General features: G+C 40.7%; 1 protein-coding gene across 3 annotated transcripts; it reads right to left on the bottom strand.

Moving 5' to 3' along the window:
* Positions 1 to 5,738: 5,738 nt before the first annotated feature.
* ZNF527 (zinc finger protein 527) lies at positions 5,739 to 25,357 on the bottom strand. Of its 3 annotated transcripts, none has more exons than XM_512625.7 (5): positions 25,143 to 25,357; positions 22,147 to 22,220; positions 17,279 to 17,405; positions 16,143 to 16,238; positions 5,739 to 8,201 (listed from the first exon to the last, which is right to left on the bottom strand). In XM_512625.7, exons 2-5 carry the CDS (start codon positions 22,177 to 22,179, stop codon positions 6,628 to 6,630), a joined length of 1,830 nt encoding a protein of 609 aa, XP_512625.5. In that variant the 5' UTR covers positions 22,180 to 22,220; positions 25,143 to 25,357; the 3' UTR covers positions 5,739 to 6,627. The 3 variants fall into 3 exon arrangements, with proteins under 3 accessions (XP_512625.5, XP_009433747.3, XP_063657674.1); XM_009435472.5 differs by having other exon boundaries at positions 17,289 to 17,405; positions 25,143 to 25,299; XM_063801604.1 differs by lacking the exon at positions 16,143 to 16,238 and having other exon boundaries at positions 25,143 to 25,299.
* Between the last annotated feature and the right edge of the window lie 328 nt (positions 25,358 to 25,685).

Genomic DNA, 25,685 nt, shown 5'->3' with positions numbered 1-25,685 from the left:
GCAAGATTCCATCTCAAAAATAAATAAATAAATAAATAATTTTAAAAAGTGACAGTTATGAAAATTGATCACATATGAGGCAGTAAGCGAAGCCTCATTCAGTTCCAAAGACAAATGTAAACATCTGACTATCCTGCAATAGCATTAGAAAAAGATAGCCAAGCCTTTTGAATTAAAAAAGAATACATAAATTACAAAACGTGAAAATGAATAACAATGAAAACATTAAACGCCAAAATTGTGGGACATAGCTTATGTAGTACTTAGAGGAAAATTACAGCTTTAAATACATTTATCAAGAAAAATAAAAATCAAATTGTCAATTTACAAGTGTGGAATAAGAGGAACAGAGCACACTAAAAGAAACAAAAAAGAAATTATAAAGATAAAGAAATCAATAAAATAGAGAATTAGAAAAAAGTAAGAGAAAAGGATAACAAAACTGAGACAGGGTTTTGAAAAGATCAATGATCAATAAGTTATATAAACCTCTTTTAAGGCTGATATTCAAAAAATGAGCAAAGATTCAAATAAGAAAACGAAAAAGATGCAAATAAGAAACGAAGTTACAATAATAAAAATATTATAAAGGACTATTTGTAAGAAAAGTTGATAACCTAACAAAATGAATACATTTGAATAAACCTAATAAACTGAAGTCATATATAGAGACATTCCTTCGGGGAAAAAAAAAAGTCTCAAGGCCAGATGGATTTTCAACTAAATCTTAACTTTTATGAATGGAGTTGATAAATTATTTGATAAGGGATAAACAGGGTAAGAATAAACACTTCATAGAAAGTGTCCAAGTGAGTGGCAAGTATACAGAGATGTGCTCTAATTCACCAGTAGTCCTTAATAATGCAAACGAACACATTCAAGAACGAGTGTTTGCAAGGATGTAGAAAGAGGTGCTGCTGGTGAGAATGTAAACAGTTGCAGCCATTCTAGAAAGCAATCTAGTTGTTCCTGGTAACATTGAGTGTACGAAAAACTCTTTATCCCACTAGGCAATTGCCAGGCAAATAGTCTAACCTAGTTCCAGTCTGCAAGAATATTCTTTGTGGTAGCCAGGAGTTGCATCCATCACTACAGGAATAGATAAGTAAAATGTAGTAAATATACACAATGAATTACTACACAAATGTTAGAAGGGATGAACAGCATTAGAGCACTGTGCACAGAGAAACATGAAAAATCTAAAAATCAGTTCTCACTAGAAAAAAATGAATTTGTAGCATAGTACCATTCGTATTATGGGAATGCACATTCATTTAAGAATGTATATCAAACATACCTGTGTGTGTGCCTATGAAGAATAGGAACTGGGAATGATGGGGGGGGAACAAATCAAGAAATTAGTGTGACAGTAAATTATTTTGATAATGTACTATGAAGTCTAAAAAAAAACAATGCAAAATGAAAAAAAACAAAACCAAGAGCTATGCCTATTTTTTTCTTTTCCTGGCCTCTGTTAATAAAAGTCAGCATCCTGGCTGGGTGCCTGTAATCCCAGTCCTTTGGGAGGCTGAGGCGGTTGAATCACCCGAGGTCAGGAGTTTGAGACCAACCTGGACAACATAGTGAAACCCCGTCTCTGCTAAAAATATAAAAATTAGCCAGGCATGGTGGCAGGTGACTGTAATCCCAGCTACTCGGGAGGCTGAGGTAGGAGAATCGCTTGAACCCAGGAGGTGGAGATTGCAGTGAGCCAAGATCGCACCACTGCACTCCAGCCTGGGAGACAGAGCGAGACTCTGACTGAAAAAAAAAAGAACAAAGTCAGAGTCCTAACAGTCTCAAATATCAAGGCCGGGCGTGGTGGCTCACGCCTATAATCCCAGCACTTTGGGAGGCCGAGGCGGGCGGATCACCTGAGGTCAGGAGTTCAAGACCAGCCTGGCCAACATGGCGAAACCTTGTCTCTACTAAAAACACACAGACAAAAAATTAGCCTTGCGTGGTAGCAGGCACCTGTAATCCCAGCTACTCGGGAGGCTGAGGCAGGAGAATCGCTTGAACCCAGGAGGGGGAGGTTGCAGTGAGCCGAGATTGTGCCATTGCACTCGGGCCTGGGCAACAAGAGCAAAACTCCGTCTCGAAAAGAAATACGTATATATAGAGGGAGCTCTGGGAGACTCTAGAGCTGCAGCTACCACTCCAGGATCAGAAAGATGGGCTGGGGCCACTGCTGTTTGGGACTCAACCCATGTACGTAGAGGAAGGACGTGGGCTGAATTCACAATTCCGTCCCCCATGAGTAGCTGGCTTTCAGGGATACAGTCCAACTCTTTGTGATTGATTTTATCATTAATAATAACCCCATTGTTAACTGTTTACAAATTACATTCTTTCAATTAATCCTCACAAAAAATCAAAAGGCTAGAATTATTATTCCAGGGTTACAGATGACTAAACTGAGCCTGAATCACTTATTCAAGCTCTCCTGACAAAGAGTTGACATCCATATGTAGGTCTAACTCCAAAGTCCATACTTGTCCCAATATCCAAAGAGCTGATACTTTCACTACTCTTTCTCAAAGAATATGTGAGAAATTGCTGTGTAAATACCTGTCTAAGAAAGCTGTCCAGGAAGGTGACTTATTCCTCTGTTAGTGAAGTATCGCCACCTCATGGCTTCCAGCAATCTACTTTTCTCCACCATCCAATCTATTACCTCCCTGTCTCGAGTTTTGTGAATAAAGTTGAAAATCTTAGTAGGGTATAACAAAATATATTGAGACAGAAGGAAACATTTTTTTCCCCAAAAAGGAAACATTTTTTTCCCCAGCGATCTCTAAAACGGGCTCAATCATAATGGCAGCAATTTTGTCCAAAATTCATGTACTGGAGGGAGCAAGGAGTTTTCTTAAATTAATCCCCAGTGGCTAAATTCTGACAATTAAGCACCAACATTAAATACACTATAATTAAGTGAAATTTGTTTAGATTGTAAAAGGCCATAAATTCATCTGAGTCAAGAGTGTTAAAATGTAACACACAAATATGTAGACATGATAAAATGAGAATAAATTAGTAAGTATAAAGTGTAAATGTATATATACCACTAAAGATTTCCTTCCCATTAGCTATAAAGGCATATAAATGTGTCTATAGGTGGGTATATATATGTAGTTTGGATAGATGGATGGATGAGTAGATAGATAGATAGATAGATAGATAGATAGATAGATAGATATAGGTAGATAGACAGATAGATATTTCTCTTTTAGGTCTTCACTCAAAAGTTAACTTCAGAAGAGCCTTCCCTGGCTCCCCATCCCTTTCTTCATCTTTTTCACCTTGGAATTTACTTTCTTACATATTATATATTTTACTTACATATCTTTTTCATTGTCTTCCTTATTAGAAATTAGCTCTCTGAAGGCAGGAATTTTTGTCTGTTTGGTTCACTGCTGTATCTCCATTGCTTGGATTAGAACAAAGCCTGGCACACAGTAGGCACTTAATACAAAAAATTTAAATAAAATACACATCTTCGGATGCACATACACACACATAAACAGAAATCTCTAGATGGTCCTAATAACAATCAAATATTAGTAAAGCATAAATTTTCACTAATCCTAAGAGATCAGGTCAATATATCACAAGACAATGGGTTATACAGTTGAAAAGAAACAAAATTTAGTACTTCATTGTGAGGAGAAACATCAGATTGTAAAATACACTGAAGCTAAACACATGGGTACAAAAGATTTTATCAACATTACAAGTGAAGTTTAACTATATAAACAGAGAATGAACCAGTAGCTTAGGTTTACGTCACTCTCAAGGATGAAATCAGGTGCCATACATAGATCAAAAATCAATTAGTAGCTGTGCACAGTGGCTCATCCCTATAATCTCAGCACTTTGGGAAGCCGAGATGGGCAAATCACTTCAGGCCAAGAGTTGGAGACCAGCCTGGGCAACTCGCAAAACCCCATCTCTACAAAAAAACGCGAAACTTAGCCAGGTGTGGTAGAGCACACCTGTAGTCCCAGCTACTCAGGAGGCTGAGGTGGGAGGGTCGCTTGAGCCTGGGAAGTTGAGGCTGCAGTGAGCCATGATTGTGTCACCGCATTCCAGCCTGGATAACAGAGACCGTGTCTCAAAAAAAATAAATAAATAAAATAAAAATCAATTAGTGAGTAACTCAGACTCTTCTTACTGATCTGAGTCATTCTTCTTCTTCAAGTTTGGTAAAGTTTACTGTAACCTTCTGAAACTTTCTGAAATAAATTATTACTCAGTGCTTGGAAATTATAAAAATAAATATCCTTATACCTCCAGGAAATATAATAAAAAATAAAGAAATGATGACATGAATTAAGCTTATAATATTAATATGTTTCAGATTAGATGTAACATAAGTTTGGAAATATTTTATAATCATATTTGTTTCTATTCAAGGTTTGAAGTACTGAGTCACTAAATCTGTATTTTAAGCTGTTTAAAGGGAATTTGAATATTTATGAAAAATAATTTTCAGATTTTATTAGAAATAAGTATAAGTTGAATATTTCACTCTATGCACACATATATTCGCTTTATCCACACATATAAATCCTTCATTCTTTCCTCTTTAATTTGTTCTGATATGTTTTTACAGATGCTCTTCAGGCAATACCCAATATTCTTACTGGTTCTCATTATTCAAGATGGCCCAGCTGCCATATCACCAGTTTATTTCCCTATATCCATTCAGATAAAAAAGAAACGTATTGCCCTACACCTTCATCTTCCTCATTACTCCCAATAATGGAAATGATTTAGTCTCTAAAAATTTTAGGCATTAACTGCTTTACTTTTACCATTTGTTAAAAATGACTCATTCTTTCTGCCAGCAATATCTTTGTTTGATATCTCTAGCTGCAAAGAAGTTATCCATATACTTCTTAAACCAAATTTATTTATTTATTTACTTATTTATTTTTTGAGAAGGAGTTTCGCTCTTGTTGCCCAGGCTGGAGTACAATGGCGCGATCTTTGCTCACTGTAACCTCCACTTCCCAGGTTCAAGCGATTCTCCTGCCTCACCCTCCCGAGTAGCTGGGATTACAGGCATGCACCACCACACCCGGCTAATTTTGTATTTTTAGTAGAGACGGGGTTTCTCCATGTTGGTCAGGGTGGTCTCGAACTCCTGACCTCAGGTGATCTGCCTGCCTCGGCCTCCCAAAGTGCTCGGATTACAGGCGTGAGCCACCGCACCCGGTCTTAAACCAAATTTAGAGCCCACCCACAAAAGACCTCATTTACAATTTAATTGTTATTATATTCTGCCACAGAATATGTTTAGACCCATACTGAAAGAAGAAAATCAAGTAATTCCTTGAAGATGAAGAGCCATTCATTAAACAAATGAAACTATTATTCTCTTAGCTTTCCATTCTCTCTTTACAGGCAAATGGTTAGTCACTGTGACAAATGATTTTAACTCCTTAAGGGGAAGCCTGTTAAAGAATTTTACTTGGTGAATTTTAAAATATTCAGCCATAATGTGAAAAAAACTAAGAAACACTAAAATAGTTTTATCGACAAATAAAATGTAACAATTATCTCAGTTTTATGAAGGCTGTGTATTCAACTTTCATAAACTTGTTATATCAGAAGGTTGCTCCTCAGGATAAATAATTATGCCATGTAAAAAATTAAGGCTTTCTTTTATGTATAGCAAACATAGAATGTGTGAATCAGCACTCTAATTCCATGAGGCAAAAATATAATCCAAATTAAGCAAAAAAAGGAAATTTATTGGATCACAAAAAATGAAAAAGGATGGTGATGGTGTAGCTGTCAGGAATGACTGGATCCAGGAGATCAAACTGTATCATCATATTTCTGTCTCTTATCTCCATTTTCCTCTGTTAGATTTCTCTTTGGGAAAGCTTTCCTCATGAGTGGCAAAAAGGCTACTGGTGAGTTTTTAATCTTATTAAATCCTTGAAACTTGCAGTTCCAGAATAAAACCTCTCTTACTGCCCATAGGAATACCCGCAAAGGACTTCATTGATCCAGACAGGGCCATTTGCCAATCCCTTATCACTAGGTTGGGGGAAATAATTGGCCAGCCTGTGACCAGTCCACTGCTGTCCCTGATTAACAGTTTCATCTGAATCATATGCATTGAGGGTGGGGTAAGCCAGGTATAGAACAGATCAAAAAGTAACAGATGTGGCCAGGCACGGTGGCTCACGCCCATAATCCCAGCACTTTGGGAGTCTGAGGCGTGTGGATCACCTAAAGTCAGGAGTTCGAGATCAGCCTGACCAATGTGGTGAAACCCCGTCTCTACTAAAAATACAAAAATTAGCCAGGTATGGTGGCAGGCACCTGTAATCCCAGCTACTCAGGAGGCTGAGGCAGGAGGATTGCTTGAACCCAGGAGGCAGAGGCTGCAGTGAGCCAAGATTACACCACTGCACTCCAGCCTGGGCAACAGAGCGAGACTCTGTCTGAAAAAAAAAAGTAACAGATGTCTACTACTGAGCTACTTCAAATAATGGATATTCATGAACTGAAATATGAACTACATTCAAAGAATTACTAACAAAAAAGAACTCATTAATATTTAATAAGGACTGAGTGGTAACCACATTTTCTTTCCTATACTTGTTATAATCAGAGCATTTCTCTATTATGAATTCTCTGATGTCGTCTAAGGGCTGAGACACAGCTAAAATTATTCCCACATTCGTTACATTTATAAGGTTTTTCTCCAGCGTGAATTCTCTGGTGTAGTCTTAGGGACAAGATCTGATGAAAAGCCTTCCCACATTCACTACATTCATAGGGTTTCTCTCCAGTATGAATTCTTTGATGTTGATTAAGATATGAGCCACAACTGAAGGCCTTTCCACATTTGTTACATTCATAGGGTTTCTCTCCTGCATGACTTCTCTTATGGTGAATTAGAACTAAAGCATCACTGAAGGCTTTCCCACATTTACTGCATTCAAATGGTCTCTCTCCAGTGTGAATTCTATGATGTCGATTAAGTTGTGAGTCAGTCCTAAAAAACTTCCCACATTTGATGCATTCATAGGGCTTTTCTCCGGTATGAATTCTCTGATGTTGATTCAGGTGTGAGCGATAGCCAAAGGTCTTCCCACATTCACTACATTTGAAGGGTTTCTCTCCTGTGTGAATTCTTTGATGTAGAGTAAGGGCTATGCGTCTGCTGAAGGCTTTTCCACACTGATTACATTCATAGGGTTTCTCTCCAGTGTGAATCCTCTGATGTTGATTAAGGTGAGCACTCTGTCTGAAGGCTTTATTACATTCTTTACATTCATATGGTTTCTCACCTGTGTGAATTCTCTGATGTTCAACAAGGAAGGCATAACGGCTAAAGGCCTTCCCACATTCATTGCACGCAAACGGTTTCTCTCCAGTGTGGATCCTCTGATGTTGAGCAAGGTGAGCACTCTGTCTGAAGGCTTTGTTACATTCCTTACATTCATAAGGTTTCTCCCCAATATGAGTTCTTTGATGTTCACTGAGAAAGAAGTCGTGGCTAAAGGCTTTTCCACAGTCATTGCATGCATATGGTTTCTCTCCACTGTGAATTCTCTGAGGTTGAGTAAAGCATGAGTAACAGCTAAAGGCATCACCACATTCATCGTATGCATGGGGTAATTTTCCAAAATGAGTGGTCTGATGTTGAGTAAATAATGAGTGGAAACTTAAGAGCTTTGAAAAATCATGACTTTCATAAGGTTTCTCCCCAGGAGGAATTCCTATATCTTTACTAAAGTACGTACTCTGGTTGAATTCTTCACATTCATTACCTATCAAAGATTCCTTCTCAGCATGGAGTCTTTTGTATTCAATTATGACTGAATTTTGGGGGAAGAGTTTATCATAAATATCAAATTTATGTACTTGCTGTATGGTAGGAACTTTCTGTTGTGTTAAAAATACTGATTTCAGGGGTATGCTTCTCCCAGAATTACTAAATTCATTGTCTCTTTTCCCAGTAGAGATTTCCTTAACAGCTGTCACTTGCATGAAATGCCTCTCCGCATTTCCCTGATGTAGCTCAAATTCACCCTTATATTTCCAGGCTTCTCTGAAACTGGTGCATTCAAGGCCATGACTTGCTAGCCTTTCCATTACCATCTCCTGGGATATTTCATCTTCATCAATGAACCATTTTGGAGATAATTCCTCAATTTCACACCAAGACTGCCAGTCTGAAAAATATCAAGAAAGCAAATGTCTCCTTTGTTCTTTTGCTATGAGGAAGAAAATTGTTAGAGAAGAAATGGAAGAATTTAACTGGGGGGAAGGAGCGTAGAAAGTCTGTGGTTCTAATAGCTCCCAAATATGGCCATGCAATATGAACAAAAGACAATGGAAGCACAAAGAATAAAGAGAGCTGAGAAGGGAAGGTGTATGTGTTGACGATGGGGAGGTGGTAGTTGGGGACACAGGTAAAATGCAGGTCATCAAAAGGCAGGCAAAGCTAAATGCTAACAAGATAAGGAGTTGAGGATGTCTGATTAGATCACAGCCAGTTTCCCTGCCTCTAGTCTTTAAGCCCTCCTGTCCATTCTGCGCTGGTATTCATAAGACTGAAAGCTCCATGAGGGCAGGGATGGAAGTTCACCCCTTTTTCTTCTACTATTGCATCCAATGCCTCAGACAATGTCAGCATGTTGTTAAATGGATGACTGATGCCAGATTAATCTCATAGCAACTTTTTCCACTAATGCTGTTCAACAACTTCTAAGATTTTTATCAGGGTCCAGGGAAAATTTATATATTTTTCTCAGTGACTAAAAGAAACCTAGTGGTCAGCTTTTCTCACCATTAAGGGAAAATGATGCCTATTGAGAAGATACGTGATACTTTCAGGAGAGGATATTGGTTGGGTAAGGTAGAAATAAAACTGTTTTTTAGAAGATGATCTCAAAAAATGAGAAAGTCCTTTCACACCACAATAATCAGCCAATATATTCAAATACATAGAACCTATTAGTAGGTCTGAAGTACCTAGTAGAGGGGGGAAAGCCTGACACAAGGTCTTTCTACCTTTTGTAAATTCTGAGAGCTCAAGCCTGTGCAGGTGATAATTCCATATGGCACATAATGAAGGACAAGCTAATATGATATAGATTATTACAGGTATAAATGTCAGGAAAAAAGAGATCAAAACTCACTAGCTTAGTTAAGGAATAATTCTCAGAGAATATGAGCTTGGTGTTCAAGGCTATAATCAGGATTCCAAAATATAGTGACTATTTCAGTGACAGAGACATTTTCATGTTTAGATGTGGTTAGGGATTATTTTAGAACTACGTATTTTGGCATTTGGGGGTTAAATAGATACAGTCTTTGCCATAACAGTTTCTCATCTGTTGAAAAGTAAAGCTGTCTCCAGTATAGGTCAGAACAAAATTGAAAAGGAAATATTATTCATCTGTATCTTTCTTCTTTCCAATACACCCTTCACCCAAGGAAAGCCTCATCCCTACCAGTCCGTCCTATACACCGCCTTGGATTTTCTTACTTGTCTACACCCAGGCCTGAGAGGCCTTGTTCGCCTGTCCTTTGTCAGGTCCATACCATTCATTCTTTCCCTAGAAATACAACTACTTCTGTTACCTCACTCAGGTGCCTGGATCTCATCTCTTGTAGGCATCACCTGAAGCCACTATACTCCATCTTACCAAAAATAAGTCTTTACTCCAGGCAAATAGCAGATTTATACAATAACTAACTTAATGCTGAATAAAAGAAGCCTGATGGGAGAAGACTACAGTTATTTTCCAACATGGGAGACTCTGAGGTGCCTGGAGCTCCAACCACTATCTTTACATATAGACTTACAGATTGGATCCCCTTGATTAAAAGACTGTATAGAGCTATGCTATCCAATACGGTAGCCACTAAGTATAAGCAGCAATTTAAATTTAAATAACATTTTAAAAAGTCAGTTCCTTAGTCACACTAGCCACATTTTATGCACTCAAAGCCAAATGTGGCTAGTGGCTACTGTATTAGAAAGCACACATATAGATTATTTCCATCATCAGAGAAATTTCTACTAGAGGCCAAGCATGGGGGTTCCTGCCTATAATCCCAACACTTTGGGAGGCCGAGGTTGGGGGATCACTTGAGGCCAGGAGTTCAAGGCCAGCCTGGCCAACACAGTGAAACCTCGTCTCTACTGAAAATACAAAAATTAGCTGGGCGCAGTGGCTCACATCTATAATCCCAGCTACCCAGGTGGCTGAGGCACGAGAATTGCTTGAACTGGCAGGTGGAGGTTGCAGTGAGCCAAGATCACGCCACAGCATTCCAGCCTGGGCGACAAAGCTAGACTGTCTCAAAAAAAAAAAAAAAAAAAAGAAAAGAAAAGAAAAGAAAAGAAAAGAAAGTTCTACTAGACAGAACTGGACAGAGATCCACATTAATACGACAAAGATCTTATGGTAAATGAGGAAACAACAGAAAAACAGGGGAAAGAGTCCGTTAAAGGGAGAACAGAGCTCTGAAAAGAGAAAATGGATAGTGGTAAGAACTATCTTATACATCTCAATAAGCTGAAGGATATGAAAATGAAGAAGGGTACCTGGATGTAGCTAAACTAGAAGGGCAGAAGCCAGATTACAAGTGATAAGACAGTGGAAGAGAACCTGAGGTGAAGGCAGTGAGTTGAGATTACAACTGCTATGTAAGTAATCGGAAGAGAGAAGGGAGTAAGGTTGGCAAGAACACAAAAAAAGTCCTACAAAATGTTACGAAATTCTTCTAAGGAAGATTTAAATGAACCCACGTAATATATAATTGCAACAAAGCAAAAAAATAATATATGCATATGTTTTTACCACAGGTTAATTTATATCAGGTCAGTTTCAACCAGAATTCCATAAGGATTTTATTTCAGAACTTAAGAAAATTATTTTAAATAAACTTGGACAAAAGTAATCAATAATATAAAAGAAAATTATGAACAAAAAAAGAACATTCCAAAACCAATAATAGGACCCAAGCCCTTGCATTTTATACCTTTCTTCCATCAAAATCTCTGTGAAAGAACTCAACCAGGGTTGACTTGTAAAATTCCCTATCATTGTGGAAAAGGTCAAGAAAAAAATATCAAGAGAAACATACTTACAGCATTAAAAACCTGCAAGACACAGAGCACACAGTGAAGGGGAGCATGACCTCCTCACTACCATCCTGACCACATCTGGTTGAAGGGAATGAATTTGACATTAACCTTGAAAACTTGTGTGTGGGAGAAAACACAAAGTCAAAAGGCAAGGGACAATCTGAGAAAAAACAGCTAAAACATGTATCAAAGAAAAATGAATAATGCCCAGAATTTAGTTCTACTACAAATCAGTAAGAAAAAGAAAAATAATCTAATTCTCCAAAAGTGGAAGTATGCCAGTAATCCCAACAGTTTGGGATGCCAAGATGGGAGGATCGCTTGAGCCCAGGAGTGCTAGACCAGCCTGGGCAACACAGTGGGACCTCGTCTCTACAAGAAAAATAAACAAAAAAATTAACCAGGTGCAGTGGTGCGCATGCTGAGGTGAGAAGATTGCTTGAGTTCAGTGGGTAGAGGTTGCAGTGAGCCAAGATCATGCCACTGCACTCCAGCCTGGGCAACAGAGTGAGAACCTGTCTCAAAAAACAAAACAAAAAAATGTATGAGCAGGTAATTCACAGAAGAGAAAAACTTTATAGACAATGCATTCCTGGAAAGATGCTCAATAATATCACTAGTAAATTAAAACCATAAGAGCATTTCCCTTCCTCGTATCAGCAGAAATTTCACTTAGACAATATTAAGGACAATATCAAAAGCTTAAGTTGAAGAATATCAAGAGAGGAAGGAAATGCCATTCTCAGACACTGTCATTGTTAGTACGAGCATAAACTGATACAATCACTTCCCAGAACAAGTTGAGTATCTTGTAAATTAAAACATGCACTTCCATGTTCCAGCAATTTTACTTCAAGGTACATATTTTGTTTTTTTTTTTTGAGACAGGGTCTTGCTCTGTCACCTAGCCTAGGCTGGAGTCCAGTGGCACTATCACAGCTCATTGCAGCCTTGACCTCCGAGGCTTAAGTGACCCTCCTACCTCAGTCTCCTAAGTAGCTGGAATAATAAGTGCACAGCAACATGTCAGGCTAATTTATTTATTTTTATTTTTAAATTTTTTTCCGAGATGGAGTCTTGCTCTGTCGCCCAGGCTGAAGTGCCGTGGCGCGATCCCAGCTCACTGCGAGCTCCACCTCCCAGGTTCAAGCAATTTTCCTACCTCAGCCTTCCGAGTAGCTGGGATTACAGGAACACACCACCACGCCTGGCTAATTTTTGTATTTTTAGTAGAGACGGGGTTGCACCATGTTGGCCAGGCTGGTCTTGAATTCTTGACCTCGTGATCCACCCACCTCAGCCTCCCAGACTGCTGGGATTACAGGCATGAGCCACCACACCCAGCCTGAAAGTGCTTTTTAAAAACTATAAAACCCAGAAAATATAACATAAGACAATATATAGGATTAAGCCCAAATTTATCAAAAATGTAATTAGACTTTCACTTATTAAAATGAAAAGAAAATTAGATTGGTTTATAAAGTAAAACTCAAATCTGTATTGTATATATGCCCTACACTTAAAGTTATTTTAAAAAGTGGAAAATAGGCTGGGCCCGGTGGCTCATGCCTGTACTCCCAGCACTTTGGGAGGCCGAGGCAGGTGGATCACAAGGTCAGGAGTTCGAGACCAGCCTGGCCAATATGGTGAAACCCGGTCTCTACTAAAAATACAACAATTAACTGGGTGTGGTGGTACGCACCTGTAGTCCCAGCTACTTGGGAGGCTGATGCAGGAGAATCGCTTGAACCCAGGAGGCGGAGATTGCAGTGAGCCAAGATTGCGCCACTGCACTCCAGCCTGGACGACAAGAGCAAAACTCTGTCTCAAAAAAACAAACAAACAAACAAACAAAAAAATCAGCTGGGTGTGGTAGCTCATGCCTGTATAATCCCAGCACACTGGGAGGCCAAGAAGGGTGGATCACCTGAGGTCAGGAGTTTGAGATCAACCTGGCCAACATGGCGAAACCCTGTCTCTACTAAAAATACAAAAATTATCCGGGCATGGTGGCGAGCACCTGTAATCCCAGCTACTCGGGAGGCTGAGGCAGGAAAATCACTTGTACCTGGAAGGCAGAGGTTGCAGTGAGCCAAGATCGTGCCATTGCACTCCAGCCTGAGTGACAGAGCAAGGCTCCGTCTCAAAAAAAAAGCATAAAAAATCAAGGAAACGCATTCTCCCATACAGTCTTAGGAAGGAATGTAGGCTGCTGACATCTTGATTTTAGCTCTGTAAGGCCTACTTTTTACTTCTGACCTCCAGAGCTACAATAAATTTGTGTTGTATTAAGCCACTAAATGTGTGCTAATTTGTTACAGCAGGAAAAAAACTAAGCAGACAACTTTTCTGGAGGGGAATGTAGCAATTCCTTATAAAACTACGTATATACGGCCGGGCACCGTGGCTCATAACTGTAATCCCAGCACTTTGGGAGGCCAAGGCTGGCGCGGATCACGAGGTCAAGAGATTGAGACCATCCTGGCCAACATGGTGAAACCCTGTCTCTACTAAAAATACAAAAATTAGCCAGGCGTGGTGGCATGCGCCTGTAGTCGCAGCTACCCGGGAGGCTGAGGCAGGAGAATCGCTTGAACCTGGGAGGTGGAGCTTGCAGTGAGCCGAGATTGCCCACTGCACTCCAGCCTGGTGACACAGCGAGACTCCATCTCAAACAAAAACAGTAACAAATGGACCTGAAATAACCAACCTAAGTAATTTTGGAAATAGTATTTTGACTGGACACTATAAGACTAAAACAAAAAGTACTATATACAAATACCTAAATCTAGTTGGTAAATTTGTTTCTCACAGAGAAATAAGTTAGAAATTCTGAAACTACTTTATGTGTATACTAACATTGAACAAATAGGTAAATATATTTTTTCTCATTATCAGAAAAAGAAATTACAAATAAGTAAAGGAGGAAGGCTACAATAAACCCTGTAAAGCAGGACTAGAAATCAAGTTATTAATATAAACTGATAGTTTTAGTATAGAAAAAGATAGAGGTAATAAAAAATGGGAAAAAAGAGGCAGAAATAAATATAGGGATGTGTGTGTAAATATCTATCTATCTATCTATCTATCTATCTATCTATCTATCTATCTATCTATCTGTTTCCTAGCTTTAGCTGCTGTCAGGGCCAGAAGCAGTGATATCCCAGTAGCCTAGAGCATACCTAGCTTGGTTTCTAAACACCATTTCCCAATAAAGCAATGAGGGCTCCTTGGAGAAGTGGTTGATTCAAGGCTGGGGCAAGGAAAATAAGAGAACCTGGAATACCTTGTGCCAGAAGGAAGGACGTGCCCAAAAAATGCATGGGGGAATGTCAGAAGGTCAAAGGAACCAATGTGAAGGAGATTCCAACATTCAAAGCTGGAACGATTTGAGAAACATAATGATTCATTGCATTTACTTCATAGAAATAAAAATCCATAAATCCAAAAATAAATCCATTTAAATTTTATGAAGTCATTACATTTTATGAGGTAAATTAGATTTTCCTCATAGGAAAAAAATCCATAAATATAATTGAATATATAAGTAAATGGAGGAGAAGGAGCAGCTCTTCCTACAGAACAATCCCAATTAATATACACAAGGAAGAGGGAAATGGAAAAAATCAACATTAGGTTAATACCACAGTAATAATAGTTGAAGAGATCCAGCAATAAATGCTAAAATAAATGGGCAAAAATTACAGAAGAAACTGAATACTCTCAAAGTATCTCCCCCAAGATATTTATTAACTACAAATAGAAAAATAAGAACTTTATAATGGAGAAACCAAGCAGACACTACGTTCACTAAGTGTGCAAAGTTAACATCACCGGTAATAAGACATATCGACATTATACATCCTTTGGAATGATGCACTGAGAGAGATACAACATTATTTCTGTGACATTCTTTGCAAAAATCCACTACCTCAATCTAATTATGAGAAAATATCAGATAAATCAGATAGATCCAAATTGAGTGCATGCAAATATAATGAGCCATTTGTGTAGAGTGAAGCGTATCTGAGGATTCCAGGAGAGATTTCTCCAAGAAGATGAAGTCAATAGATCACCTAATATGTCCAAGTATTTTGAAAGACTCAGACAATTGATGGTAAGTCGGGAACTGGATTAGGGATATGTATATATAAACTGAGCAAAACAAACAAACAAACAAACAAAATTCCCAAGTCATTATTAACTCCAGGAAAAATAAAAAGGAGTAGAGAAAAAGTAACTTGGCATATGCACAGCACAGCTATGACTAGCACTAAATGGCCATAATAAAATAAATGCTGAATAGTGACTTAATCAAAATGATGACATTGATAAGATAGGGGATGGGAAATGTGTGTATTTGTGTGTGTGCCTTATGTGTTGGATTCAGGAGAAGAAAGTGCTAACTCCTTATTTTCTTATAAGAAGATACCGAATAAGGGCTCACCCTGAAAAAAAATCAAGAGTAGCAACATTAACATATTTTTGGAGACATGAAGGGAACACCAAAATAAACTACAAAAGAAAAGAAAGTGGATCGCTCTAGGAAGAGGGAAACTGGGGAGCCAGGAATAAGAATTCCTTCTTTAAGGGAAAAAGCCTTGTATAGGCTTTTTGGTGCAAAGGTAATTGCGTTTTTTGGCAAAACTGCAATTATTTTTGCACCAACCTAATACTACTACTTGATTCTTTAAACACTGTGTGTACATATCTTTGATAATTCTGATAAAAATAAAAACTCTGAAAAAGAAATCTAGAAATGTAATACAATTCTAACCATAAAAGGAAAAGAAGAGCTGAGAAGGATTGAGATTCAAGGTATAGGTGGAAGACCAGAGAGTATAATTTGATGGAAAGAAAAAGAAAAAACCCCAGGGTGTGGTGAGGTTTCTAGGGAAGCACATACTATGGAGATTTCAGTTCTCATCCCACCTGAAGCTCAAAACAGTTTCCTACTTACTACTTGGTTGAGTACCTTACAATAGTCCTCCCTGCCTGGTGATCTGTCACTCACCTGCACAGTGACCCTGTGACATCTTTCTCTCCACCATCCACGGTTCCTTCCCTTGCTCCAGTAAGGAGATCATGTTGGGCTTAGAAATGGAGAGTCCTGTTCACAGGGGAAGAAAAATGAGAGCAAGAGACAGAAAGACATACAGACAAACAAATCAACATGCCACAGCTGTTCTAGGACGCAGACCCAATATCTTGATCATCAGGCAAGAATGGACATTAGAGGAAGAGCTAGGGAATGGAATGACGCTTGTATGGATGAGGAGGAGGATGAAGCTTCTGCCGTGACAGTGGTTCTCAAAGTGCTACGGCAGCTGCAGCCATCACCTAGGAACTAATTAGAAATGCACATTCTCAGGCCACAACCCAGAACTACTGCATCAGAAACTACAGTGGCTCTCAAACTTTAACAGACACCAGGGTCATTTGGAGAGTTTATTAAAACCCAGACTACTGAGCCTACTCCCACAGTTTCTGATTTTGTAGGTCTAGAATGGGGCCTCATAATTTGCATTTTAACAAATTCCCAGGACATGCTGATGTTGCTGTTCCAAACCACCATTCTACGGCAAAGGGAACTACTCATTTCCAACTCTATGAAATTACTTCATATGCTGGGCGCGGTGGCTCACGCCTGTAATCCCAACACTTTGGGAGGTCAAGGTGGGTGGATCATCTGAGGTCAGGAGTTCGAGACCAGCTTGGCCAACATGGAGAAACCCCATCTCTACTAAAAGTACAAAAATTAGCTGGGTATGGTGGCGGGCGCCTGTAATCCCTGCTACTCAGGAGGCTGAGGCAGCAGAATCGCTTGAATCCAGGAGGCAGAGGTTGCAGTGAGCCGAGATCGCACCACTGCACTCCAGCCTGGGCGACAAGAGCAAGACTCTGTCTCAAAAAAAAAAAAAAAAAAAAAAAAAAAAGAAATCACTTCATGTGTTCAGAATGTCTGCCAAAAGTAAATTAATTAATTAAAATTTAAGAAAATATATATTTCAAATCATTTCCTGGGAACAGGAAGTAGAAAGGCAAGTAAGTGCTTTTAAGATGTCTTAAGATGTCCTAGATATTCTCAACAGAGGAAGCAAAAACACCCCAAAGGAAGATTTTTAAATTATGGGGGAGAAACATCCTTACCAAGCCATACCAAGTTCCTGTAGTTCTCCAACATGACATCTCTGTATAAATCCTTCTGAGATGGCTTCAGCCATTCCCACTCTTCTTGGGAAAAGTCTAGCGCCACATCTCTGAAGGTCACCAACCCCTGAAATAAAAAAATTCTTGTTCACCAGGTGCCCAGACACCTACATGGTCCTAGCAAAAAAGATGAATTTGGCCAGAGTTCAAAGCTCTAAGTGATGCGAGGAAAATAATTATTGGAGAACAATTACATGCTGAGGTTTGTCAAATACTTTAAGAGAAGAGAAATATTAGAAACAGACTCACCATTTGAAAATTTTACATTTTTGTAAAAAAGACATATATACACAAAATTAGCTTATAACAAGAAACAGCAAAGACTAAGTTGTATGTTACATATACTAAGTATAAAGAAAATCTTATATGGGGGATTCCTTTATATTCCCCAAATTGAGACATCAGGTGGGGCAGAATAGGAGAAAGGCCTTGAATTGGGCTTTAACAAAAGGGTATGGACTGAAAGTTAGACTTTATATGTAAGGAGAAACGTCCAGGAACATATCCTGAAGAAATAATGAGGTATATGTGAAGCAACTTAGATAGAATTTTCATTGGAAGGTTATGCAAAAAATCTGGAAAAAGCTTACATGTTCAAAAATAGAGTTTAGGCTATAGCACTGAACTGTAGGCTGAGTGAAGGGAGAGAGATTTGTTTTATAAGCTGATGTATATCCAGTATCTATTACAAAACTGATCACATTGTAAACTCTCAGTAAATATTTGCTACTCAGGGAATAAATGGTGATGTTTCCTATAAAATGTCCATATGAAGAAAGAGTATTCAGTGCTTAAAAATGATAGGGTTCCAGTATGTACAGTATGTTCTTTTTTTAATCAAAAATAATGAAATATCAGGCCAGGCGCAGTGGTTCACGCCTGTAATCCCAGCACTTTGGGAGGCCAAGGCATGCAGATCACCTGAAGTCAGGAGTTCGAGACCAGTCTGGCCAAAATGGTGACACTCCGTCTCTACTAAAAATACAAAAATTAGCTGGACATGGTGGTATGTGCCTGTAGTCCCAACTACTCGGGAGGCTGAGGCAGGAGAATTGCTTGAACTCGGGAGGAGGCTGCAGTGAGCCAAGATTGTGCCACTGTACTTCCAGCCTGGGTGACAGAGCAAGACTCCGTCTCAAAAAAAAAAAAAAAAGAAAAGAAATATCAAATATGGTTATTCTACATAGTGGAATTATGGCTACGGCTGAATGTGTCTAGGGAAAAATTTACACAACTCCATAGTGTTGTATAACTTCCATGTGCTCCTCTACTCTTTTCTGAGTCCTAGGAGGCTGACTGTATCAATAAACTCCCTTGTCCCATCCCATATTCTGTTGGGTTCAGCCACAAGCAAGAGATGAAAGGAAGGTAAGTAAGGCAGAATACTTATTCCCCTGGCTCCCTCCCTGGGTGGGAGTCCCACCCTGGGTGGTGTCTGTCTTTCAATCAAAGTTCAGAGCACCTGTCAGGGGCCCCTCCACCCAGCTCTCTGTCTCTGGATTCAAAGATCTAGGGTTAGTAAGACAGCTATGCTGTTATGAGCCCCAGAGTACAGCATGATCCTTTATAGTTTCTGTACGTCCTGATAATATCTTTTAAATAGTCGCCTTTTGATTGCCTTGCTAGAACCCTGATTGATAAAACATGTTGACACAAAGTACTTCTTGCATATGGCCAGAATGTCCTCAAAAGCACTGCAAAACCACTCTACTATGCTTCCCTAATAAATTCACTCTCCTCCTCTCCTGATAACTATTTCATAACTCTCTCTCAAACCACCATCAACTCATCCCGATCTCACTTTTAACTTCCTCATCCTCCAGCCACCATATGTACTTACCCTTCTGTATCTGTACTCATACCTGTATATTCTGTCTGCCCTCTGTGACTATGAATAAAACTCTGGGCTTCAAAGACCAGTCCCTCCACTTGCCCACACGAAGACATTTTCGCCTCTCTCCCTTTTACTACCAACTATTCTCACTTTACTGGATCATTCCAATCAGCAAAAAAACTGATGCAATATCTTCCCTCTTGCAAATAAATACATAGATAAATAGAAAAAATATCATTTTTATTTAACCCAACATATCTAAAATGTTATCATTTCAACATGTAATCAATATAAAAAATTAATGAGACTTCTTACACTCTTTTTTGTACTGAATCCTCAAAATCTGGTATATACTTTGCACTTGCAGTGTATCACAATTTAGAGTACTCATAGGTGCCTGCTGGCTACACTACTGTAAGTCTAAATTCACTGTCTTTGTTCTCACCTTCCTCGTTTTCCATTCTCTTTTTTCTGCCCTTTTTTTTTTTTTTCTGGAGATGGAGTTTCACTCGTGTCACCCAGGCTGGAGTGCAATGGCGCGATCTTGGCTCACTGCAACCTCCACCTCCTGGGTTCAAGCGATTCTCCTGCCTCAGACTCCTGAGTAGCTGGGATTACAGGCATGTGCTACCACACCTGGCTAATTTTTGTATTATTAGTAGAGATGGGGTTTCACCATGTTGGCCAGGCTAGCCTTGAACTCCTGACCTCAGGTGATCCACCTGCCTTAGCCTCCCAAAGTGCTGGGATAATAGGCATGAGCATGAGCCACTGCACCTAGCCTTTTTATTTTTATTTTTTATTTTTTTTTAAGACAGGGTCTCACTCTGTTTCTGTTGCACAGGCTGTAATGTGTACCACATGAATCATAGCTCCCTGCTGCCTCAAACTCCTGGGCTCAAGCGATCCTCCCACCTCAGTCTCCCAAGCAGCTGGGACTATAGGCATCTGCCGCCATGCCTATGTTTTTGGATTTTAGTATTAAAATTTTTTTTAGAGATGGAGTCTCCCTATGTTGCCCTGCATACATAGCTGGTCTTGAACTCCTGGGCTCAGGCGATGGTCCCGCCATCTTGGCCTCCCAAAGTACTGGGATTACAGCCATAAGCCACCGCACCCGGCCTCCATTCTCTCTTAAACCCACCACAATGATGTCTTCATCCCAGTCATTCCATGAAGTAGCTCTTGTCAAGAATATTTCCATGTTACCAAATCCAACGGTGAGTTCTCAGTCTTCGTCTTCTTCAGTCCCTCTCAGAGGAACTTAGCTCAGTTGATCATCCCATCCTTGAAACACTTTCTCCTCTTGGCTTCCAGAACCCACACTCTTCTGGTTTTCCTTCTACATCAGCTCTTCTCAGTCTCTTTTGCTGGTTCCTCCTCTTCTTGTGTGGCTCTGAATGTTGAACATCCTAAAGCCAGTCCTTCGATCTCTTTCCTGTCTACATTCACCACAACCTTGCCCTCAAGATAATCTCATCCTGTCTCATGTTTTAAATACACTAAGGACGGCCGGGCACACTGGCTCACCCCTGTAATCCCAGCACTTTGGGAGGCCGAGGCAGGCAGATCACGAGGTCAGGAGATCAAGACCATCTTGGCCAACATCGTGAAATCCATCTCTACTAAAAATACAAAAATTAGCTGGGCGTGGTGGCGTGTGCCTGTAGTCCCAGCTACCCAGGAGGCTGAGGCAGGAGAATCGCTTGAACCCAGGAGGCAGAGGCTGCAGTGAGCCAAGACTGCGCCATTGCACTCCAGCCTGAGCGACAGAGCAACACTCCGTCTCAAAAAAAAAAAAAAGAAAAGAAAAGAAAGAAAGGAAAGAAAGAAAGAAAGGAAAGAAGGAAAGAAAGAAAGAAAGGAAAGAAAGAAAGAAAGAAACGAAGGAAGGAAGGAGAGAGAGAGAGACACAAAGAAAGGAAGAAAGAAAGAAAGAAAGAAAGAAAGAAAGAAAGAAAGAATACACTAAGGACTCCCAAATTCACATCTATAGTCCTGAACTCCAGATGTATAATCAGCATTCCATTTGGATATCCAAAAGGTCTCTAAATATATCCAGAACTCAATTATTGATATCCATCCCACTTCACATTGTCTTTCCAGCTCAGTAAATGGGATGCCCATTCATGTAGCTGCCTAGCCAAAAATCTCTGTAGGCATCCTGACTTCTTCCTCTCACATGCCACAACGAATCCTTGATCAAATTGCATTTTCTATCTCCAGTCTATACCCAGAATCTCACTAGCTCCAGTGCCACCATCATGATCCAGGCTGCTATCACCTCCTGTCTGGATTACTAAAAGAGTCTCCTGACTGGCCTCCCTGCTTCCACCTGTACTCCCCTGCTATCTGTTTTCACTTTAAGGCATAAATCAAATCAGATCACAAACGTTCCAATGGCTCTCCTTCACTTAGAACCAAATTCAAAGTTCAGATCATGACTTGAAAGGGCCTACGTAATTTGGTTCCCAGCTATACCTCTGACATCATAGTGCTCATTTCCCTCCAAGGACAGACTCATTGCTATTCCTGGAATACACCAAACATGTTCCCACCATAATAACTTTGTACTCCTTCTTTTAAAGCTCTTCCCCAGATCTCCACAAAACTTACTTGCTACTTTCACTGAAGTTTTGCTTTGCTAAATGTCACTTCCTCAGAGAGGCCATCCTTGACCTCCCTATTTAATAGATCACTCAGTAATCAAACTCTATCCCTTATTTCACTTGCACTCATCGCCAACTCAACAAATCATCATCCATCTAAAGAGGATAGCTCTGCTCCATCACACATTTGAGCATAACACTGAGTAAAAAAGATATTAAATGTTTTGTAGAAGGATTATATGAACAAAAGGTGGAGAGAGAAGTGGAAGGGGTGCTCACTGGGCTATTTGTGATTTTCCCTGTGGTCCCAAAGTCCTGAAAAATGAGGTCAAATGTCTGAAAACAAAGTGAAAGAGCATGCTTACCTGGGACATGGCTTTACAAAGCCCCATAGCCATTCCTCCTTCTTCAGTTTTCTCTTCTGAAGAAGAAGAAAGTCCTGAGAAGGGAGAGTTAACGAAGAAATGATGATGTGCCAGCCCTGTGTTTTTGGTCCAAGACCCACAAAAATACTACTGCCCCTTTCTTCTCCCTACATGGGCCAGCCTCACCTTTTCCAAGATCTGGCCAGGGGTGGCGGGGTGGAATCCAGTGCTGAACTTAACTCTCAAAGTCTTGACTTATATATTAAGGACGCATAGCCTGAACTCAACAAAATCCAAAGTCTGTCCTACGGCCAACAAGGTGGTTCATGATCTGGCCCCTGGCTGCACCTCTGACCTAATTTCCTACCCTTCCGCCCCTTGCTTGCCACACTCCAGGCACATGTCTTCCTACTGTTACTCAAACACTGTACACCCCTTCTTCAGGGTTGTGGCCTTTTCCTTCCGTCTGGAACCTTCTCCCAGACACCAGCATGGGCCACTCCTCTTTATTCCTATCTGCATTCAGGTGTCCCTTCATCAGAGGGACTTCCCTGAAAATTCTACCTCAAGGGAACCCCTGTTCCAGGTACTCCATTTTTCTTTACCCTGAATTATTTTTTTCTCAGCATTTATCACCACTGGACATGTTACATACTGCTTTGTTTCTTTATTGTTTCTCTTCCCATGCAAGACTGTAAGATCCAAGAGAACTAGGTTTTGTTTGGTTCACAGGTGTATTCTAATGACAGAACACTACCAGACCATTGTAGTCTCTCAAAAATATTAGATAAATGAATAAATAAATTTTACTGTGCCTTATGTAATATAAATATACAATGTTAACTCATGCTGTGTTGGGCAAGTAATTTTAATCTTCCTGTGCCTCACAATCAGACTAGGTCCGACATAATCCCGTGATCTCACATACACATAAAATTCTCACCCAATCACAAACATATACACATTTACACAATCGGTGGCATAATCTCTCTCTCTCACACACACAGCCGTATTAGCACAAAGATAGAGAGACTGTCACACATGGTTATCTCATTGTGTCATTATCTCATTTAATCCTCAGAACTACTACTGCTCCACAAAACTACAAAGATAGGTATTAATATCTCCACTTTACTGGTAGTAAAAGGGAGGTTCCAGAAGCTTAAACAACCAACTCAAAGTCCGGGGTCCAACTGAAATGTGACCTCAAAACCAGTCCTCTTTTGAGAGGCCACAATGTCTGAATGGGAAATATTCAACACAACCCGAGTAATCAATGCCATATATTCCTTAGAGAGGCATCTTTAGAGATGGCAGGTGTTACCTTTATTTCTCTACAGAAATGCAGCCTGAGGGACACATCGCCAAATTTTAATACTAAAGCAACAACAAACTGGGCAATCTGAAGTAAGTTCCTTGTCCTCTTAGAGCCAACATTTCTTCATCGTAAAAATAGAGACAGGCTGGGCACGGTGGCTCACACCAGTAATCCCAGCACTTTGGGAGGTCAAGGTGGGCAAATCACTTGAGCCTAGGAATTCAAGACCAGCCTGGGCAACATGGCAAAACCCCATCTCCTCAAAAAGTACAAGAATTAGTTGGGCGTGGTGGCATGTGTCTGTAGTCCCAGCTACTTGGGAGGCTGAGGTGGGAGGCTTGATTGAACCCAGGAGGTAGAGGGTGCTGTGAGCCGAGATTACACCACTGCACTCTAGCCTACAGGACAGAGCAAGACTCTGTCTCAAAAAAAAAGAAAAAAAAGAAAAAAGAAAAGAAAGGGACAACTGTGGTTGACCTAGAATTCAGTATACATCACCCCCTAATTTCACCCCCTAATTCTGGACTACTTTGCACTAGGCAACTCAGTCCCTAGCAATTATTTCCTTAGTGTAGTGCAGCTTGAAATTGTCCATAAAAACTGCAGCAGGGCGCAGCGGCTCACTCCTGTAATCCCAGCACTGTGGGAGGCTCTGGTGGGCGGATCATGAGGTCAGGAGTTGGAGACCAGCCTGGCCAAACATGGTGAAACCTCATCTCTACTAAAAATACAAAAACTAGCCGGGCGTGGTGGTGCACGCCCGTAATCCCAGCTACTTGGGAGGCTGAGGCAGGAGAATCACTTGAACCTGGGAGGCGGAGGTTGCAGTGAGCCGAGATCGCATCACTGCACGCCAGCCTGGGCAATAGAGTGAGACTCCATCTCAAGAGAAAAAAAAAAAAAAAAAAAAGCAAGACCTCTAGAGCTAAACTGCTTGGGTTTGAGTTCTGGTGCTGTCACTTGTTAACTGTGTGAACTTGGATAATTTTAATATTTCTGTGCTTCATACATCAATCCCACAATCTCATATATACACACAAATTCTCACCCAATCACAAATATATACAGAGTCACACAAACACACCCATAATCTCACACAATACACAGCCACATAAGCACAAAGATAGATGGTAACATACAACTACACCAACAGAGATAAACAATCACACACAATCACACACAAAGTAGCATACCACAGAAGTCACACATCTTGTCACAATTACCGATACAAAACTATACCTGCAGAGACAGATGGTCATAGTCGCACAATCACATTTGCTGTCACACACATTCAAACGCAGTTGTATCCGCAGAAACAGGTGGTCACATAACCACACACATGCATTTACACAAACACACAATGTCACACCCCAGTCTCTCATAAACACATACACAGCTACACCTGCAGAGACAGTCACACACAAACACACATATTCACAGTTTCACCCCCAGACACAGATGGTTACAGTCACACACAAGCGGGCGCACGCGCACACACACACACAGTGACACAAGATCACATTCTGTCACACCCGCAGCCTGTCACATAGTTGGTAACACAGTGAAACACACACGGACTCCCCAGCGACTCCTGCCGGGTTCCCATCCCTGGCGCGGCCGGTCCACCCGGAGCCCGCCCTTGACCTCCCGCTCCCGCCCGGGGCCCGGCCCCACTCACCTCCCGGCGCCGCGGGCTCTGCAAACGGGCCCCGCGACCGAGACCCGCGACGTCACCCAGAATCCTCCGCGAGGAGGAGCGAGGCGAGGACTGAGGCATGCAGGACGCTGAGCTCTGCGAGATCTGAACCAGCGACATCGCGTTCCCCATGGACCCCGCGAACCACGAGCCCCAGAACGCTTTGCGCCACGGCCGTCATCGTTGAACTACATCTCCCAGAGAACCCCGCGGCCCCCTCCACTGCGCGCCTGCGCCACGGGGGCTGGTACCAGAGAGGGATGTGTGTGGTCGTAGGCTCTCCAGTGACCTTGAGCTGCTGTGTTGGTGAAAGCGGCCAGGCTGCGCGCGGGGCTGACTGGTTGAATGCTTGGGTGTGGTGGTTCGTGTGTGACTGTTGCTGCACACCTTTATGCTTGCCGACGAAAGGAGCGGCGGATTTTGTCAGTGCAGGGAGCTTCTGTATTTTAAATCACGTCCCGTGATTGTGGGTAGCTGAATGTGAAAGTGATTGTGGATCAAAGAGACTGTGGCTGACATTGGGGG

This window comes from Pan troglodytes, chromosome 20 (genome assembly GCF_028858775.2).
Source record: "Pan troglodytes isolate AG18354 chromosome 20, NHGRI_mPanTro3-v2.0_pri, whole genome shotgun sequence".
NCBI lineage: Eukaryota > Metazoa > Chordata > Mammalia > Primates > Hominidae > Pan > Pan troglodytes.
Note: the sequence above shows the minus strand (reverse complement) of the source record. Positions and strands in the feature narration are given on the sequence as shown.

Coding starts and splice junctions, on each gene's coding strand:
- ZNF527 (XM_512625.7), bottom strand. CDS start 22,179: ATGGCTATGGGGCTTTGTAAAGCCATGTCCCAG. Junction 16,239..17,278: donor CAGGAACTTGGTATGGCTTG/GTAAGGATGTTT, acceptor CCCTGTGAACAG/GACTCTCCATTTCTAAGCCC. Junction 8,202..16,142: donor GTCACAGGGTCACTGTGCAG/GTGAGTGACAGA, acceptor GATATTTTTCAG/ACTGGCAGTCTTGGTGTGAA.